We start from the raw sequence: 19179 nt of genomic DNA, 5'->3' as shown, positions 1-19179 counted from the left end.
TCCCCCAAGTAGCTTCTATTCCACCCCCCAGTTGTGGGAATATGAAGCTTTCTCATCAAGAAGAAAGCTAAAGAAGTTATCTGGTTTAGTGGTTGATTCCTTAACTGGCTGGTTATATGTACTGTTCTTCTTTGGTGTCTGGTGTTCTATGAAAAAATGCACAAGAAAAAAGGCCATGCAAAATTTGTCCATAGAAAAAAACTCCACAGACATAAATGCCAATGTGGAAAATTGCTCACACTGAAAAATGCCCACATGGAAAAATACGTACATTGGAAATTTGGGAGCTGCTGTAAGTGCTTGTGGGGCAGGGGCAAAGGCAGTGATGCGATTACCATGATTGTGCTGCTGCTGGGAAGAAAGGGTTTTTTTCTATTTACCTATGGCAGCACTGGCCCTCTGGAGAGTCTGTGGACCCCTCTGCCAGGCTCCCTGTGCCTCCAAACTGCTGTAAATAGTGAAAAAGGCCACTTCTGATTTTTGACAAAAAAAGTTCAGTACAGCAGTTTGGGGGCTCAGGGAGCCCTGAAGAGGGGTCCAAAGGCTTTCCAGAGGACTGGAGTTGCCACCCAAAAAAAAAAAAAATTGTCCCCATCAACATCGCAATCATGGTGATCATGTCCCTGCCTTTACTATCACCGCACCTCTCTTAAGGGGGCAGAGATGGGGCTTCCTTGAGTGAGCATTCTGATGCCCCAGTTTGGGAACCTCTGCCCTAATCTATTGAATCCTCCCCCCACCCTAACCAGTGTGGGTATTTTTCCTGTGCTTATTTGTGACTATGCAATTTTGTGTGGGTCTTTTAATGTATTCTTTTCTTCTGGTCACCGAAGTGCAGTACATGTATAAATTCTTCCTGCACTGATTTACATCACATGAATGATAACAAATTAACTGCTATGGTGGGAAAAAGTTTAGGGTATTTTGAAGTATTGTAGTGAAAAATCCAGTTAAATCTTCATTCTTACCCCCTGCCCCAGTATCCATTCTATAGATGTAATTATAAAATATGTATTCTTTAGTGGAATTCAATTCTTCTGCCTCTGGATATAAACACATTGGGGAAAACAAATTAATAATTCCTGTTACGATTTATGAGTTCTATCTTGTTGCTCTGTAGGTTATTGAATATTGAAATTGCGTGGGTTAAAGCCTAATCCCTACAGGCTATTGATAGCAAATAAGGGGATATGTTCCAATCAAGCTGAGCATACAAAGATGTTAGCTTCTACATAAATGTTCTTTTCATAACTGAGAACATAAGAACAGCCCCACTGGATCAGGCCATAGGCCCATCTAGTCCAGCTTCCTGTATCTCACAGTGGCCCACCAAATGCCCCAGGGAGCACACCAGATAACAAGAGACCTCATCCTGGTGCCCTCCCTTGCATCCAATATTCTGACATAGCCCATTTCTAAAATCAGGAGGTTGCGCATACACATCATGGCTTGTACCCCGTAATGGAGAGATACATGTGGTTACTTACTGGCCATATACTTCTGCCTTGTCTCTTCCATTTGAGAAATTAAGGATGCTTTGGAATGTTACTTGTAACGAGCAGTGACTTGTAGGGTTGCAGTCCAAGGGCACAGATCAGTGGTTCTCGAACTTTTCTGCCTCCCCGATCCTTGTGGCCATTGGCCACGGCTACCCATTACAACTCCTCACTTCAGTTACCCCCAAAATGGGGATGAAGGTGTTATAATTATACACTAGAAACAAAAAAACAGCTGCCAGCACTCTGAGGCTGCAATCCTAACCACTTGTTGGCAACCTGCAGTCTCGAAAGACTATGGTATCGCGCTCTGAATGGTGGTTCTGGAACAGCGTCTAGTGTGGCTGAAAAGGTCGATTCGGGAGTGACAATCCCTTCCACACAGGGAGCAAGTGCAGTCTGTCCCTGGTCTGTCTCCCTGGCTATGGGCCTTCCTTCTTTGCCTCAGACTGTTGGCCAAGTGTCTCTTCAAACTGGGAAAGGCCATGCTGCACAGCCTGCCTCCAAGCGGGCCGCTCAGAGGCTAGGGTTTCCCACTTGTTGAGGTCCACTCCTAAGGCCTTCAGATCCCTCTTGCAGATGTCCTTGTATCGCAGCTGTGGTCTACCTGTAGGGCGCTTTCCTTGCACGAGTTCTCCATAGAGGAGATCCTTTGGGATCCGGCCATCATCCATTCTCACGACATGGCCAAGCCAACACAGTTTCAGCAGTGCATACATGCTAGGGATTCCAGCTTGTTCCAGGACTGTGTTGTTTGGAACTAACCACACTTACCTGGGAGTAAGCCCCATTGAACAAAATAGGACTTACCTCTGAGTAGACCTGGTTAGGATTGTGCCCTGAGTTTGTTAGCAGCACACCTGGAGGGTTTGGGAAAGGGAGGGGGGAAGAAGTGATGAATTTGCTGGAGGAGGGGAAGACTTTGTTTTGTGTGCATCTGCTAATTGCAAACCGATGCAAACTGAGACCTAGAGACTATTTGGCTGGAATCCTAACCCCACTTTCCTGGGAGTAAGTCCCATTGAACACAATTGGACTTACTTCTGAGTAGACCTAGCTAGGATTGTGCCTTTTGTCTTACAATAGCAGCCAACAGAGTACCCCCCCCCCCAAAGGAGGCAGGAGGGAAAAGGGGAATGGCTGAAAAGGAATGGGGATTTTAATTTTTAATCAATTTTTGTAGACAAAGCCATCAAGTGGCTTTTTTTCTTTTTTGAAGGGGGAGGAAAAAGAGAGAGGTGAGGATCCTGGGTTAAGCTAACACAGACCCCAAGCCTATGTAGGTCTACTCAGAAGTAAGCCCCATTTGAGTCAATGGGGCTTGCTCCCAGGAAAGTGTGGAAAGGATTGCAGCCACATACAGCAAGATTACAACTCACCCCAAAGTAGATGGGGGCTGCTCTCACACACACACACACACCCAGCATGCAGATGCCACCCCTGTTCCCCCCAGGCAAGACGGAGGGATGGAGGCTGGGGCATTTGGACACCCCCCACTAAGAGCAGGCTGGCTCCCTCCTTCGCTGAGCTGCAAACTCTACCCTCCCAGTTTGAAGCCTCTCCTCCTGCCTTGACCAATCCCAGGATGCCCGGGGCGAGGGGCACACTGGGAAATGTAGTTCTTGGGGTGTGGGTTACACTTGGAGAGAGCTCCATGATGAGATTTGGCACCTAAGGCTGCTGAGCCAGCCTTCTCTCCCACCTCCCCCCACCATGTTTCACATACCCTCTCAGCCTCACGCTGCCCCACCCACCTCATTCACAGCTGCAGAAAAGCAGCAAGTCAGCAGGCAGCACATGCAGCTGAGCAGCCCAGCCTTTCTCCCTGAGATGCCTGGCAATGCCCCTGGAGGCTAGCCACGCCTCTCCAGGGAGGCGTGACGCACAGATTGAATACCTCAGGCACAGATTATAGCACTTGCTTCTTTCCAGCTAATACAAGTGCTCTCTTTTAAATATAATTGTAAAGTTATTGATAGTAAAGATAAAGTATTTTGTATGCGTCAGAAATCATTCTTTGATGTTGCTTTCCTGCAGGAGTCATACTTGATGATTCCGGTGCTGAAGTTTACGAGTCAATGGTTAGGACAAGTGTCTGTTGCAGCAGATGACAGTAAGGCATGAGGCTTGATAGTATAGTAAAGCAGCTGTCTCCATTAAAGAGGAAAAGTTTATTTTGTTATGAAGAAGGATAAGTTGCCAGGTATGCAAATATTTGCCACAGACTTCTAAATAGCTAGTGAGCTGTAAGATTTCAGTTGAAGGAGATGTTATGATTTTAATGGGGAAGAATCTAGCACTCTGGCTTCTGAGGGAAAATTTGTTAACTGCTGTGTATAACAGAAAAAGTGAAGAGTGGTTTGAAAAATGAGCCTGTTCACCAAGAATGTGATGCAGAATTAAGGGATTTTTAAGATGTTCTTCGTTTGCTTCTTTAGACCTCTTTAGAACTTTTTGCTTTAGATTTCTACTTCTGAATGAATTTGGCTAATATCACAATGAGCGTGTTAGTGATATCGAACTGGGTTTCACCACTTCTGCTACCCCAACTTTTATTACTGATTGATTATAAAAACAACATGATCTCTAGTAGTGTAGTGCGGTTTATTTGCCCATCAATAAGGCAAATTCAATCAGCCAAACCTGTATTCCATAATTGCATTGTGGGTGTAGGAACTGGTGTACTGGCAGAGTATCATAGAGGTTCTGATCCTTATCCAGCAGCATTCTGTACAGAAAACGTGCCGCTAAATGGGGGTGACATTCAATCTGAACAGATAGTTACAATATAGATCCAGATGCTTCTCCATTAGAAAACATATTTATTAGTGGTCCTGGAAGGCGAGAGACAAATGCTTTCAGCTTGATCTTAACTAATCAGTCATAAGACTCATACCTGTATCACCATTTCAAAGTCTGAGAGATTTTAGTTACTTTGGTAGAATCTTTGTTTTATCCAAATTAATTCTACAATTACAACTCTAATGATTTAAATTTCTAGTTGAGTAGCCTCAAGCAGGTGCATCCCATAGTTCTAAGTAATCTATTAAGGTAGACTGAAGCAGATGTTGGCAAGAGAAACAGAACCAAACACCTAGGTTCTATTACTTATCTCATTAAACAAGCAATTTTGAAGCACAGTACAGTTATGCAAAGTGTGTGTTACCTTTATATTCTGTAGAAATGGTGACTTGATGCTATTATCTGAAACCTAATTTTGGTCATTTTTGTAATATCAAACTTTGCTGTGAAATAGGAATTCTGGGGCATACAAGTGATGCATGTTGTAAAATAGACACTGCATATTGCTATAGAAACATTCACTTCAGCACCAGTGTTTTGGGTAAAATCCATATGGTACTTTTTGGTTCACTATATCTTGCCTCTGTATATTGAGAACCAGGGAATTACCATGTCTCATTCATTTTATTGTTTCACATGATCCATAAATTACACTTTTCCGGTGGGCTCTCCATGGTAGGTTCAGTCAGCCAAAAGTGGGTAGCTTCTCATCCCAGGCAGGCAGGTCAAGTGAAAACTTCCTGTGGTGAGGAGTGCCCCCTGGCTTCCCGGACTGACCTCACCTGGCAGAAAGCAGGTCGAGTTTTTTGTTGCTCTGGGCATCGTCCCTGCCCAGTGCCTCCTTTTGCCCTTCTGGGCATTTTTCTCTGGGCCCTTTGGTCCCCCTTTTTTTGGGAGCATCTGCTCCCTGCCTCTTCTACTGGCCGCTCAGCCTCCCTACGTCCTCTTGGGCTCCTGGGGTCTGCGCCCCATTGGAGCAGGTCGCGGCGGCCATTTGGGCTGCCTGGGGAGCGCATGTCAGCTTGACTGTGCTCCTAACTACCACCTGCAGGGGCAGGAGAGGGGTAGCAGCCCTGGTCAGGCAGCTTTAGGGGCCCCCACCTCCTACAATCCTCCTGGGCGGAGCTTGGCCGGTAGCCTTCTTGAGCGCCAGCAGCATAGGCATGAGAGGCTTTTTTCAGCCGTTCCCGCGCTTCAGCCATGTGGCGCAACTGCGGGTGGCTGAGAGCTGGGATCAGGCTATGGGAAGTCGCCTACACACACCCCTTCCCAGCTCCCTGTCTCGCATAGAGGTTGCAGCTGCGGGCATCTTTGGAGCCAGCTCTGGGGGCTCACGCGTGCAGTCCAACCCTCCCCCCCGAACGGTTCCACCAAACAGTGAGTCTGATTTGCCCCTGGGCAAAGGGGTCTAGCTGGTTTCCCCCCCTTTTTTCTCCTGGCACCCTTAAGCACTCCTCCCCCCCTTGCATGCCCCTTGCCCCTTGGTACAGCAGAAGAGGCACAGAGCAAACTGGTCTTGGTGTGGAGGGGGGCAGGCTCAGGGAGTGAGCAAGTTATTTCCTCTCTCCTTTCTGTTCTTTACTCAGCGCCTGAAGTCCTCTGCTATAGCTAGCCCGGCTAGAGCAGCCATTTTCAACCACTGTGCTGTGGCACACTGGTGTGCCACAGGAATTTTGGGGGAAGGTCATTTATTAATAGGGCCAATGGGAGATGTGAACCCCCACTGGCAGCATGGTGTGCCTTGTCAGTTGTCAAGTGTGTGTGTGGTGGTGTGCCTTGACCATTTTAGGTCCTTGTCAATGTGCCATGAGATGAAAAAGGTTGAAAAACACTGGGCTAGAGACTCTCCAGTAGCACCCCCCACCTCAGGGGGGCCGGCAGCTTCTGTTAGCTGGGAAGACATTTCTGCCACGATCCAGTCCATGGTGCAAGCCTCTGTCTCCACCAGCATGGCTTCGGCCATGGCTTCCTTGCATGCCTCATTCCTGGACTCAGTCTTCCCCCTCGGCAAGGGCCATCTACCCTGTTTCAGGCTCCCCCTGTTTCTCCACTTGACCATGCTGAAATCGAGATTGAGGTCTCTCCTCCCCCAGCTAAGAAGCAAAAGAAATCTGGAACCTCCAGTGGTCATCTAGACCCCTCCCGGGTGGTAACTGAGTTGGATTCTGAGGCTGAGGGTTCTTTCCCCGGATCAGCCTCCGAGGATGGGGAGTTTTCAGAGGAGGATGACCCCTTATCTGATCAACTACACACCCTCCTTTTCCCCCCAGTCCAGTTCCCTGAGTTATTCCAGGGAGTAACATCTCGGCCAAGGCCCACATCAACCGACTGGGGGGCACACACTCAAAGTCACTGCAAACTCAAGCCCGCTCCCTGTTCCTGTGGGCAGAAAGGAACGTTGCTTCCGTCAGGGCAGAATACATTCCGGGAGTCAGCAATATCATGGCCGACTGGCTAAGTCGAAAGGAAATTGACCAGTCAGAGTGGCAGCTCCACCCTCAGGTTTTCAGGTTGCTTCTCAAGCAGTTTGGCCCCTTCAGCATGGACCTTTTCGCTTGTCACCTCAATCACCAAGTTCCTCGGTTCTTCAGCAGGGGTCGTTGTCCTCAGTCTGCGGGCATAGACGCTTTCCATCTTCATTGGCCAATGGGCATCTTACAGGCTTTTCCTATGACCAAGCTGATCCCCAGGGTCATCTCCAAGATCAGGTCGGAGCGAGCCGAGGTGCTACTAGTGACTCCCTTCTGGCCTCGTTGTCCTTGGTTCCCAGATCTGATAGAGATGTCCACCCTCCCCCCCCCCCCCGCGCCTGTCATCAAGGGAGGATCTGCTCCTGCAGGGTCCAATCTGTCACCCTCAGCTTCAAATGTTGCACCTAGCTGCCTGGAGGTTGAGCGGCGCAGACTAGCCACCTTGGGTTATTCAGATCCTGTTCTTGGAAACCTGTTAGCAGGCAGACAGCCCTCCACCAACAGGGTCTACAATTATACCTGGCGGGCTCTCACAGTCTGGTGTGCCTCTCGCAATACCTCTCCTGAGTCCATTAAGGTGAAAGACTTCTTGGAGTTTCTCCAGTCTGGCCTTGAAAAGGGCCTTAGTACTTCCACCCTCAAAAGACAGACCTCCGCTATCTCCTCCATTCTAGGTTACCCCAAGAGTACTAAATTAGCTTCCCATCCACATGTGAGGAAGTTTATCCGAGGAGTCTCCTCGCTCAGTCCTCCCCCTATAGCTAGGGCCCCTTCCTGGGACCTTAACCTGGTCCTGGAAGCCCTTTCCAGACCACCCCTTGAACCCTTGGCTACCTGTTCCCTCAAACTCCTTACATATAAAACTGCCTTCTTGGTAGGGATTGTATCAGCTGGGAGAGTTTCTGAGATAGCAGCCCTCTCCATGACCAGGGAGCTTTGCCAGGTCCACGAGGATCAGGTGGTCCTCTTCCCCGATCCCTCCTTTATGTCTAAGGTAAATTCCATGTTCCACAAGTCCCAGGAGGCTATCCTTCCTTCCTTCTGCCCTAACCTTTCCCACCCCCGGGAGCGTGAATGGCATTACTTGGATGTTCGCAGGTCCTTGGCCTTCTATCTCACTAGGACCTCCTCCTTCAGAAAGACTGAGGCTATTTGTCTCCTTTAAGCCTAGGAAACAGGGTCTCAAGGTGTCTCCTTCCTCTATTTCTAGATGGGTGAGGGAGGCTAACGGTGAAGCCTACAAGGCAAGGGGGGTAGAAACCCCTCCCCGGCATAGTGGCTCACTCTGTGCTGCAGCCACCACCGCGGCCTTCAAGGCTTACCCTTCCTTAGAACAGGTTTCCGGGGCTGCCACATGGAGCTCTCTGCACACCTTTGTGAAGCTAGGGGATACTGCCTTTGGCTGCAGAGTGCTTCAGAGCGTGGTCTCCCACACTTCAGGCAGCTCCCGCCCTTGAGGAGCACGGCTTGGGTATTGCCCACCTTCGGCTGACTGAACCCACCATGGAGAGCCCAGCGGAGAAAGGGGAAATTTGAGCTTACCTGTGAATTCCCCTTCTCGGTGGACTCCATGGTGGGTTCAGTCCCCCGCCCTCGCAGCCTGATATGTGGGACACTCATTTTCTCACTTCCAAGATTCTGGTTAAGTTTCTCCAATGGTTTCTTCTGATTAGGTTGTTCTAGTTGATCCTTTTACCTTACTGTACACTTTGGGGATCCAAGTCAACCCAGTTAGAAATCTGTTTTTTTCTTGGAGTGGCTGTCTTGCATTTCTCCTCAGTTCTGTTTTTGCAGAGATTTGAGATTCCTTATGCAGACCATGCGTTTGGAGAGAATGTTCCTTCTGGCTTTTGCAGTCTGGGAAGTCAGTGGGCGCTCCTCACCACAGGAAGTTTTCACTTGACCTGCCTGCCTGGGATGAGGAGCTACCCACCTTAAGCTGACTGAACCCACCATGGAGTCCACCGAGAAGGGGAATTCACATGTAATCTCAAATTTCCCCTTTTTCTTAGCAACATATATCTAAACAGTAATACTTTGTGGAGGGGAGACACCCACCAATCTGTTTGGAAGACCCTAAATACCTACATTTAAAATAAATAGATGTGGTGTTGTGGCAGATGTAGATTCAGATTTATTGCAACAGTTTAGCACGATAAAAAGGGAAGGATTCTATAAACCATTTTGTTCAAATGCCATATGTCAACAAATTTTACATTACATACACTTTAAATGTGTTGCCTGTATAGCATACATTGCTTTTCAAGCAATTTTAATGAGATTCGTACTGGTGTAATTTCATTAATTGCCCCCATTGCCAAATACTGTTTTTTTTAAATTCCATTACAGGGATTTTAGAATTGCATAGGTTCTAATTTTGCCTCTGTATAATGTAACTATTTTTAAAGTGAACTGACCTCTGTCCTGGCTATTTGTACTTAGAAGAAGAGTAAATCATTGTTCAAGGAAGGAGAGCTTGTTCCCTTCTAGCACACTATGTACTAGATGGTTATTTTTCTTGCTCTTATTCTCCAATTAACAATTTTAGGAATTAATTGCTCCTTTTCAGTCTTTTAAAAGTTCTCCAAAGCTCTTACTTGACTTCTAATACATTTTCTTCTTCTAGATTGTACATTGTTTGTTTGTTTTGCTCTGTCGCATCACTTTTTATTCAACAACTGTATCTCATATGAAGCCTATTGTTCCTCTCCAAAACTGTATTTCCCAGTCCTTAATCATAGTAATGCGTTGCTACCTGGATCCTGTCAATTTATTACAGGTTGAGCCTAATCAGTAGATTAATCCTTATCAATGGATTTTGTATCCATGGATTTGGCTCAACGTGGGTACACCAGGCTCATATTGAGCCAGATTTTCTCCGACCTAAACTGTCGGAAGGCGACCAAACTGTGCTTCAGTTACTGTTGGAGGGTCACCTGAGGGCTGGGGAGGCAGTGCGAGGCCACTCTGGCAGGCCTTAAAAGGTAACGTTCAGTTTTGCAGCAAAACCAGAAGCGATGTTTAAAGGTCTTACAAGCACCTGCAAGGGCTTCCCCAGACCTCTGAATGCCTTGTTATGCATTTAAACATCGCTTCTGGTTTTGATAAAAAACTGGATGTGACCTTCTAAGGCCTCCCAGAGGCCTTAGAAGACATTCTGAGGGCTGGGGACCCCAGCCCTCGGGAAGCAACCGGAGTACAGCTTTGGTTGCATTCAAAGGGTTTAAGGGGTGCCTCAACCGTGAATTTCATTATCTGTGGTTTTCAGCAACTGCAGGGGTTCCTGGAACAGAACCCCTGCAGATAACGAGGCATTACCTGTATATTACAAGAACCAGGGGTGTGCAATGTGAGGCTGGCAGGTTAGGCAGAACCACCCTGCCATAGTCCATAGAAAATAGCTGCAGCCTCCCCTGTGACTGTGCACATGCTCCATCCGTTTTTCTATCGGAAAGTGGGTGGAGCACGTGGGCAGTCGCAGGGGAGGCTGTGGCTGTTTTCTGTGGACTACGGTAGGGCAGTTCGGCCTCCCCTGCCACCCCTACACCTCATGTTCCTGCATGGAATCCAAGTCAGAATGAGAATCAAGTTCTTCAACAGTATAATTTTAGGTTCCTTTTTTTATAACTTGGAGAATTGACCTACCTACCTGAGAGGAGGAGCTTCCCCATTCACAGAGTCTGACCCTGCCATGGCACCACTGAGAAGGGAGGTTCACAGGTGGGCTCAAACCCTCCTGTTTTTGTTTATACCCCCAAGAACAACAAGTGCTCTATTGAGATCCCTCATATAGGGAAAGACTACACCCACCGTGTAACCCTGATGCAGAACAAAGAACTATATCAGCTTTGCTTATCTTTAGAAAAATGCAAATCCTGTAGCCTTTAGGAACTGGTTTATTAAAACCTTTGGAAAAGTGAAAAAAATACAGGTATAACCTAATTATCCACTGATTTTTTTTTCTGTGGTTTTATCTCAACATGATGAAAAGAGCCCTTTAAATTAAAGGAAAGAAGTTGTTTAACAATAGTCTCCTTAATATGAGAGGGCAGCCGGCTGGCAATCCATCAATCATTCTCTCTCCAGGCACTTAGAAAAGCTTCGCTCCAAGGCAAGTGACCCTTCCCTTCCCCTGGAGCTCATGAAAGAAAGATAATCACTTTACAGCTGCACACTGTGTGGAGAGGGGTTGCTGGCTCGGAGTAAAGCCTTTCTAAGCACCTGGAGAGAGACAGTTTGGTGGGTTGTCTGCCTAATGTGACTGTCTTGCATCACAGAAGGTAAGCAAGGCTATTTTTAAATTATCTAGCAAAGAGCCATTGTTTTTTAAATGGACTTGCTTTAATGCAATTTTTGTGATCTATGTGAGTTCTGGGAATGGAACCCTTGACAATAACTCAACCTGTATATTCAGGATAAACATTGATTGTGCAAGGAAATAATGCAGCTTACTACAAAAACAAGGCTGAGTTATTTTCCAGTATATTGTGATGTTGCCTGACAAGGAGAATACTTTTACAGTGATGTTGTGTTCATTATGGTTGATCTTTTAAATGGTGTATAAATTAGAATGCATGTATTCCGCTACATACTATAAGTGATGGACATTTTGAGTTCAGGTTAATTGCCTGGAGTTCCACTGTTACAATTTTTGTGGAACTTGAAGGCAGCAGATTTACTCCTATAAATGTATTCCCTTTCTACTAATATTGTTAAATACCATTAATGGGTTGATAAAGGAAACATCTGATTTTCATAATGTTCAGCATTCTGGTTTTGTCAGATTTGTCTCTTTTGTTTCTTTGTCTCCATATTTTTGTTTCAGCCATCTTTTTTGTGTTTGTTTTTTCTTATCCATCTTTAATTCTAGAACAACCTGATAATGCTAATGACACTACTGATTCGGGCAACTTTGTCATACCCGAGATTAGTGTTACAAATGTGACTGGAGAGAGAACCGGTAATGGGGAAAAAAACAGAGCACCAGCAGAGAGTAATACTCAGCATATACAGGGTGTACAGGAAACGCCTACAGATCCTAGAGTTGACAGCAAAGGCATGCCAGAGATCAGGAGGCAAAAATCTGTAAGAAAAATTATGGAGGATGGAATAAGCTCACCTGGCAGAGTGCAGTTTTAGCAGAGCACTTTGTAGCCTCGCGCAAAAGGTATCGATTGAAAGGGTCACTGCTGCATGTTTGGAGGATTGCAGTATACAAGAAATGCATTTGCATGTTAACCTTAGTAAAACACAGCTGCATGCTCTGCACATAGAATTTAGAAGGAATCTTTGTGCTGAATACATTGAAAGCATGCCTATAGCAAATAAGTTTGTTTTATCTCAGGAAACCACACTGAGAGGCTTCAAATTGGCCGACAATGCTAATTTTTTGTTCTTCAATTTGGGCTGATGTTGAGAATACTTTAGCTATATAAAATTGCTTAAGGGAAAATTACTTTCAAATTTACATGACCCATTTGAATTTATTTTAATTTTGTTTTCCATTTTGTCATTTGAAACCTTTGGCATTATTGAACTTCTATACTCCAGTGTGTTAGGTTTCCAGCTATGTCTTATCACTAAACATAACTCTGTACTGCAGAATGTGACCTTTCAGTCCTTGGAAAAATAAGCACTGTTGGGTTTGCTAAAAATGTGAGAACCTGCAGGTGATGCCACATTGGCTATTATGGTGCCCTGATCATCTAGCTTCATGATTGATTTTGCTGTTGCAGATAGTGCATAGATATCTTTACACATAGTTGGGTTCATACTTTTTCTGATATATCTTAACATTTTCTAGTCTTTTGCATGAATAACAAGAGTGCTGTAAGAAAATCACTTCCAAATGAGATTGTAAGCATGCTGCTTAGTTTAGTAAATTTATTTTGCTATTTGTCTATAGAAATTGTACTGTACAATTTCCCTTCAATTTGATTTGATAGGTAAGTTTTCTATCTGCCTTTTAGTTCTTTGCTTTTGCTGGGAGGTGCTTAGAATCAATATCTAATGCAAAACACTATCAATATCAAGTGCAAAACACTTGGATAAATGCATGTTAATTTGTTGCCTTCTCTATGCAGGTAATGAACTAGGAATTCCAGAAGATGAACTGATAGAAGTATCTGAAGTTGATGAAGGCTTTTACTCTAGGGCTGCTTCTACCACCAGTCACTCTGCTTTATCAAACAGCAGCAACATCAGTAACAAGAGCCTGCTAAGCAAGAGTCAGCGACGTTCTGTTGGAAGCAAAGGTGGGGGGAAAGAAAAAGAAGCTGTTGGTGAATCCTACAAAGAACACTTGTCTCGTAAACAAAACCAGAGAGCAATGAGTGAGAACTTGGAGCTTCTGTCCTTAAAGAGACTGACTCTAACGAGCAGCCAATCCCTGCCTAAGCCGGGCAGTCATAGTTTGGCTAGAACTAGCACTACTCTTTTTAGTAAATCATTTGAGCAGGTCAGTGGTGTTATGGTCCCAAATAATCACAGTGGCACAGAAGCAAACAGGTTTTCAGTGTGCAGTCTGCAAGAAGAGAACTTGATTTTTGGAGCCGAAAGGATAGAACTTCCCATTTCAAGCAAACAGCCAAATCAGCAGCGACCACCTACTATCAGCATAACGCTGTCAACAGATTAACAAGCTCATCACTAATTTGTCAGTATAAAAGGGGATTCCAGTTTTGTTAGTATCGTATGTTATGATCTATAATATCCCTTTTTCTAAACACTTGAGTTGTTTTGGAAGGCTTCCCATGTTTGAAAGTAGTGTCTAAATTTGCAAGCTTGAAGAATTTCAGTAAGTTTAAATAGAATAGTGTGAGTGTTTGTCTTTATATTTGTAACTTTTCTGCATTCTTTGAAAGTACTAATTTCTATCATAGACTTAAAAATTTTGTCCTGTTAACTGATCAGATTCGATTGTAAGTTGGGTATACTGTAAAATATGCTAATCTTGATTTTATAGAAATTCCATCTTAAATATTTTACAGTAATGGGTTGCTCTGTGCAGGAGTCTGTAGAACCCCTAGCTCCCAGGAGTGACATTCACCACAATACAATTTTTAGTACTCCAGTTGGGAAAAAACTACATTGTAGTACTACACCCAGGGAAATTTTTAAAATGGGTTATACTATGTGCGCGCAATTAAGCATTCTGTTTGCTGAACCTTGTTATAATTGGTCACAGTTCAGAGCATATGTGCCAGCTCTGTACATGCAACTAGAACCTTCCTTGGTCCCACTGACCTTTTTTATACTTATGAAAGTATTAAAGGCGCCTCTCGGGCTAAGAACTTTTGCTGAAAACCCCTAGCTGTGTGCACACAACACTATGCACATAAATTGATTTGCAGTTTTGAGATCACCGTTCAGTTTGAAATGCTTGAGTATTTGCTTCCAACATCCAAGCAGAAATTAAATATTTCGGGCCTGTATAGTCATCTGTAATGAGCATTGTTCAAAATGTTACGAGTAAATCTGTTTAATCTATTGAGGGAGAAATGAAGATGTTTTTTTTTTTTTAACACACAGTGGAAGTTTGAGATTGTAGTTGCACTGCCTGTCCTTCAAAGTAGGGGTGTGTCCTTTACCCAAATATTTTCTATCTGGATCTCGCAGTTACATAGGGGCTTGTGTACACTGAGCCCATTTACAGGATCTGCTGTTGTGAACTCAGTTGTGGTGTTTCACATTTCAGCCTCATGTGCATTGGAGTGTCTCTCTCGCTCTCTCTCTCTTCCCCCCCCCCCCATAGCAAGTGTTTTCAAACATCAGTATAGGGCTCCTGATCATACAATTTCAATTTTACAGGGTGGGTCAATTCACAGTTAAAAGGAACCAGTTTCCTACTTCCAGCCTACAAGCCAGCACAGGAATATTGCTGACTTTCTACTGAATTATTAGCTATGTACATGAGCTGTACAACTTGAAAGTGTTTCTAACATGGGTACAACATTATAGGAGTAGCTATGCTGATTCTCTCTGTACTCCTGTGTTGCACTGAGCTGGAATTGTAAGAGGCATCATATGAAACTATTAAGCCATGCAGCAGGCCATGGCAGGAAAGATGTATATATTTAATTTGGTCAGGTAAAATGATCTTTCAGTGTTTTTTGTCTATTCAGAATGGTGAGGTTTGAAAACCTATCTGAATGTTGGTGGTACAATATTATTAAAAACAACATATTGACCCTGTTGAACTCCACAATTTAGCAGGCTTAGCTGCAAAAGTGCTGTTAGAGCAGAAGGTGCTTCTGCCCACAAGGTTGAGGTACTTGCTTATCTTGTTCTTATAACCTAGATCCTCTTAAAAATCTGACTCCAGAGGGTCAAAGGTCCCTCTAGAGAGCTTTTTGGAGATGGAAGAGCTGCAGATGAGGAAGAATTGGCAACACATCTTAGTGTGAGTGGAAATATCTTGCTCATTCAGGAGATCTTTGTATGTGTAGCAATGGTTTTGCCTATTTATCTTGTTTCTCCACTCCTACACAGGCTATGGTATTACTTTTCAACCAAAACACATTCCCATACAGACACATGTTACAGGTTGTGGTCACTTGGAGCAGTTAACAAAATTGTGAAGTTAAAGGCAGCTTGAGAACCTTGTGAATGTAAGGGCTATACACGAAGTAAAAATCCCATGCACTATACAGTTCTACCTTGATTCAGAGGAATCCCCTTATTTGAATTTCCAGAGATCTAAGTTTCTAAACAAAATGAGCAACCTTTTTTCTAATGATTTTTGTATGAAATACACTTCTGGAAAACTTGGAAAAATGGATGGGGCTTGAATTTTAAAAAGCGATCATTGAGTTTGCTAAAATCAAACTATACTTGTAACAGTATTATCTTTAACCAGCTGAAGCACTTTCAATTTTCTACATATTTAGACATTTGACTAGCATTGTACGGTGGTGGTGTGTTTACTTTGTTATAGGTAAAGAGAATAACTTTATACAGGAATATACAGCCATTTTAACTGAAAGCTATTTGAACTTCTTCCTACAGTTAACTATTTGAAATGCCATAAGATACAAAATAATGGTTTTAAAAATGTTTACAGTGTTGTAGTTTTTTGAGCTGTAGATGATATCTTGTGTTCTTGTTCAAACCAGTATGTTTTCTTTTGCACATTCAAGTAATTTTGTTCTAGAATTTCTCCACATTCTGCAACAAATGTTATGACATATATCTTTAAGTTTGCAACCAGACCTGTTGCTTTGTAGTATTTTTTTACAATAGGTTGCATGTTTCTCATACTTAATGCCTATATCCTGAAGTGGGGTTTCTGCACATGTACAATTAACTGTGTATGTGCATAATTCTAAATTAGAACTGGAGTGGAAAACGACAATGTGCATCAATACGTTAAATATGTACAAAATCAAAGGCAGACAGTTCCAGTGCATTTTGATGACTTTGTATAATTGTACCCATATACATATAGAATAATTGGTGTACTATATATAATTCTCAAACTTGACTGTGCTAAAATCTAACTTGTATGATATGAACATTTAAATTTCAGAGCCTATGAACTCCAGTTAATATGGTGAATCTTGAATATTTTCTCAGACTTTCATACCAGCTTACTCAAAATGCCTGCTATGGTATTTCATGAGGCTTGGGAAGTGGCTTTTAGAATCTGTAATGAAAGTAGCAATTTTCCATTCTGGATAAGCTTTTGCCGCTTGTTCTTTTACTTTTAAAGCTTCACAGGTTTTGATGGAAAATTCAAAAAGAGGTTCTATAAGCGCTGGAATTTAATAGTTTTGGTTGCTAATTATACTTGATTATCAGTATTTGTAGGCAGTTGATAACTTGTCTTTTAAAAGCAGGCTTGAAAATTATTGAAATACCGCTTAATGTTTTGGGAAACTGATGTGGTTGGGTGAATCTTGTCTTCTGTTCACCTACAAAATAGTAAGCTTTTCTTATCTTCCACAGTAGGTGGTCCATTCAGTGACTCACTATATGTTGTACAGTCTGATTGAAAGTGGAACTAACCAGTGTAGGTGGACAATGAGTCATGTCATTTAGAGAAATAAGATAAATGTAGTTGGAATGTTTTTGTTAGACCACTGTGGTAACATAGTGGTTTGCTTTTCTTTCTCTCTCTCTCTTTTTTTTTTTTTAAAGAAAGGAACATTGGAACATTTAATGAATATGTTTGGAGACCACAGCTTTGAGGAACACACTGTACTGAATGTTTTCCTCAGTTTTTAGAAGAGAGAATTGTACGCACTTGATCAGTACTAGAGATTTATTAATGTATGTGTTTTGTGATACAGGCACACTTTGCTTTTCCATGTTCAGGTTTTTTAAATGACTAGACTTTATATGAATCAGTACTTCAATCTTTTGTATTTGCATAGCACCACTTCTCAATATTAAAGAATAAAACAATGGCCTAGATGTATATTTTTAATAATTGACTAATTTTTGGGAAGACTTAACACCTGTTAATACATTTTTCCTGAACAATGTGTGCCACTACTTTTGTATTATGGTTTTGTGAATATCTAATGCTTTTGTTTTGGTAACAATATTTTGTAAAGTTTAACAAATAATAAATTGCTTACCTAGCGTTCACATTCTTAAAATTAGCAATCTGGATTGTTTTGGCTAGGTTTTGTAGATCTTGAAATGAATGGAGTGGAGTCTGTCTTGTTGAAATCATGTGAATGCTGAAGTATGTATTTGACTTTTGCTGCCTGTTTGCTGGTTTGATTTGAAATTGTCAGCAGGAAAGATTTGTTACTCAGTATTTGGTCACTTTTTTACACACCCACACTATCAAGCCACACAAAGACTGCATCACAAATTCTATTGTTTAAGAGGTACTTTTTCAGTACTCCAGCAAGAGAAAGAGATTAGGTCTATACTTGCTCTGTACTAATACAAACCTGGCTATATTAGTACTGAGTCAGATTTTTATACTCCCTTTTCAGTAGTGTAGGAAAAGTGGCACATTGCTAATGGTTCAGATTCACTGTTCACCATACTGCCTTTCGTTATCTTTTGATAAAAGGGACTTTAGGTCTTTATTTTGGCTTTTAAGGTACCTGTAATATACTATGCACTGCAGCTTCTTGTGCTTCAAGAGTCTCTTATTCTGTATGTACATTGAAAGTGAGGATCGTGGAAGGCTGATAGCGTGAATTAAACTAGGCATGCTATTTTCTCGTTTTCCTTGCAGTCAATTCATGGTTAATTGTTCCTTAATTTTTTCCAGTGCTTTTGCTAAATGTGTTAATTTGTTGGTATTGTCATGGTGGCTTGTCCCACTGAATTTGGGAATGGAAAGCACAGCATCAACTGATGAAAACTGTTAATATACTACCATGTGATAAAACCTGACTTGTAATGTCTTTAATGTTGGAATAATATGTATTATGTTGTATTGATTGTAATTAATTCCATCACCTCAAAATGGAAAGGTCACAATTCTTGTAGGTGTACATTCTTCTGAAAACCCAATCAAGTTCATTGTGAAACTAACCTAGAAAATAAATGCTTTTGGGCTAAATGAACTTCTTCTGAGTACTTGGATTCAGATTGCCTCAAATCTTGACACCTGGACTCTTACTGATTTGGTTTACTCTCTGCCACTGAAGTAAATTCTTAGTGGTTGGGAAAGCTAAACAAACACTTCGATGTATTATAACCTTTCCTGCCTTATATGGGAAATTACCCTTCGGTCAACACCAAAACTATTTACTTTATCATGATTGCTAGTTTTGTGGTGATTTGCTTTCTTGCCTTGTGTACTATCCACCTCTCTCAGGCTGGAGGGAATCTGTAAAAATTGTTCTGACCTGAAATTGTCCTGTACTGAATGGGACCGCTATCACCTGTTTTGGTGATCTAACTATTATTGTGCTTTGTATGTTCTCCATCTTCAAAGGCAAAGTGGGTGGGCCAGGACTGATTTCTAGACTGCAAACTGTCCTCTGTGATTCCCCTTCTACCTGAGTGAGCCCTGAGAGTTACTTTGCTGCAATCAAACAGATGTTCAGCAGTGGGTCCTTGATGGCTCTAGGTCCCCACAGCTGCCCAGTGATGCAGACACCCAGACCTGGGATGAATGCTTGAGAAAGGATGACCTTAGTTGTGACACAGTGCTTATGGAATTCCTGTGAAAGAATCTAATAGCAGTTTGCCTTTCAGTAGGAGAAAAAAACCCTAGTTCTTCAGGAAAATTTTTGATTGCTGGCACTGCTTTTACCATGATGCTACTTTTATGCATTTTTTGTGACTGTATTGTTTTAGATTGTCTATTGTGTCTTTGTTTTATCTTTATAAATCTTCTTGGTACAAAACTATGGGTATTAAATAAAGATGACAAGGCCAGCTGTCATAAGACTGAATGTATGTGATCCTACATAAAGAGCAATTGTTATGAGTGCAAC

At 42.8% G+C, this 19179-nt stretch overlaps 1 protein-coding gene across 3 annotated transcripts in view; it reads left to right on the top strand.

Annotated features, from left to right (window-relative positions):
• Positions 1-18300, top strand: part of HYCC1 (hyccin PI4KA lipid kinase complex subunit 1) — a 64254-nt gene extending 45954 nt beyond the window's left edge. For 2 of the 3 annotated variants that reach the window (XM_066628559.1, XM_066628558.1), the window contains exon 11: positions 12853-18300. In XM_066628559.1, the coding sequence (XP_066484656.1) occupies positions 12853-13406 (554 nt within the window). In that variant the 3' untranslated portion in view covers positions 13407-18300. Of the gene's footprint in view, positions 1-11639; positions 11937-12852 lie in introns of all 3 variants that reach the window. The other variant, XM_066628561.1, reaches the window with a different exon arrangement.
• Positions 18301-19179: the final 879 nt, after the last annotated feature.

This window comes from Tiliqua scincoides, chromosome 5 (assembly GCF_035046505.1).
Source record: "Tiliqua scincoides isolate rTilSci1 chromosome 5, rTilSci1.hap2, whole genome shotgun sequence".
Lineage (NCBI taxonomy): Eukaryota > Metazoa > Chordata > Lepidosauria > Squamata > Scincidae > Tiliqua > Tiliqua scincoides.
This window is presented reverse-complemented; position numbering and strand designations above follow the sequence as displayed.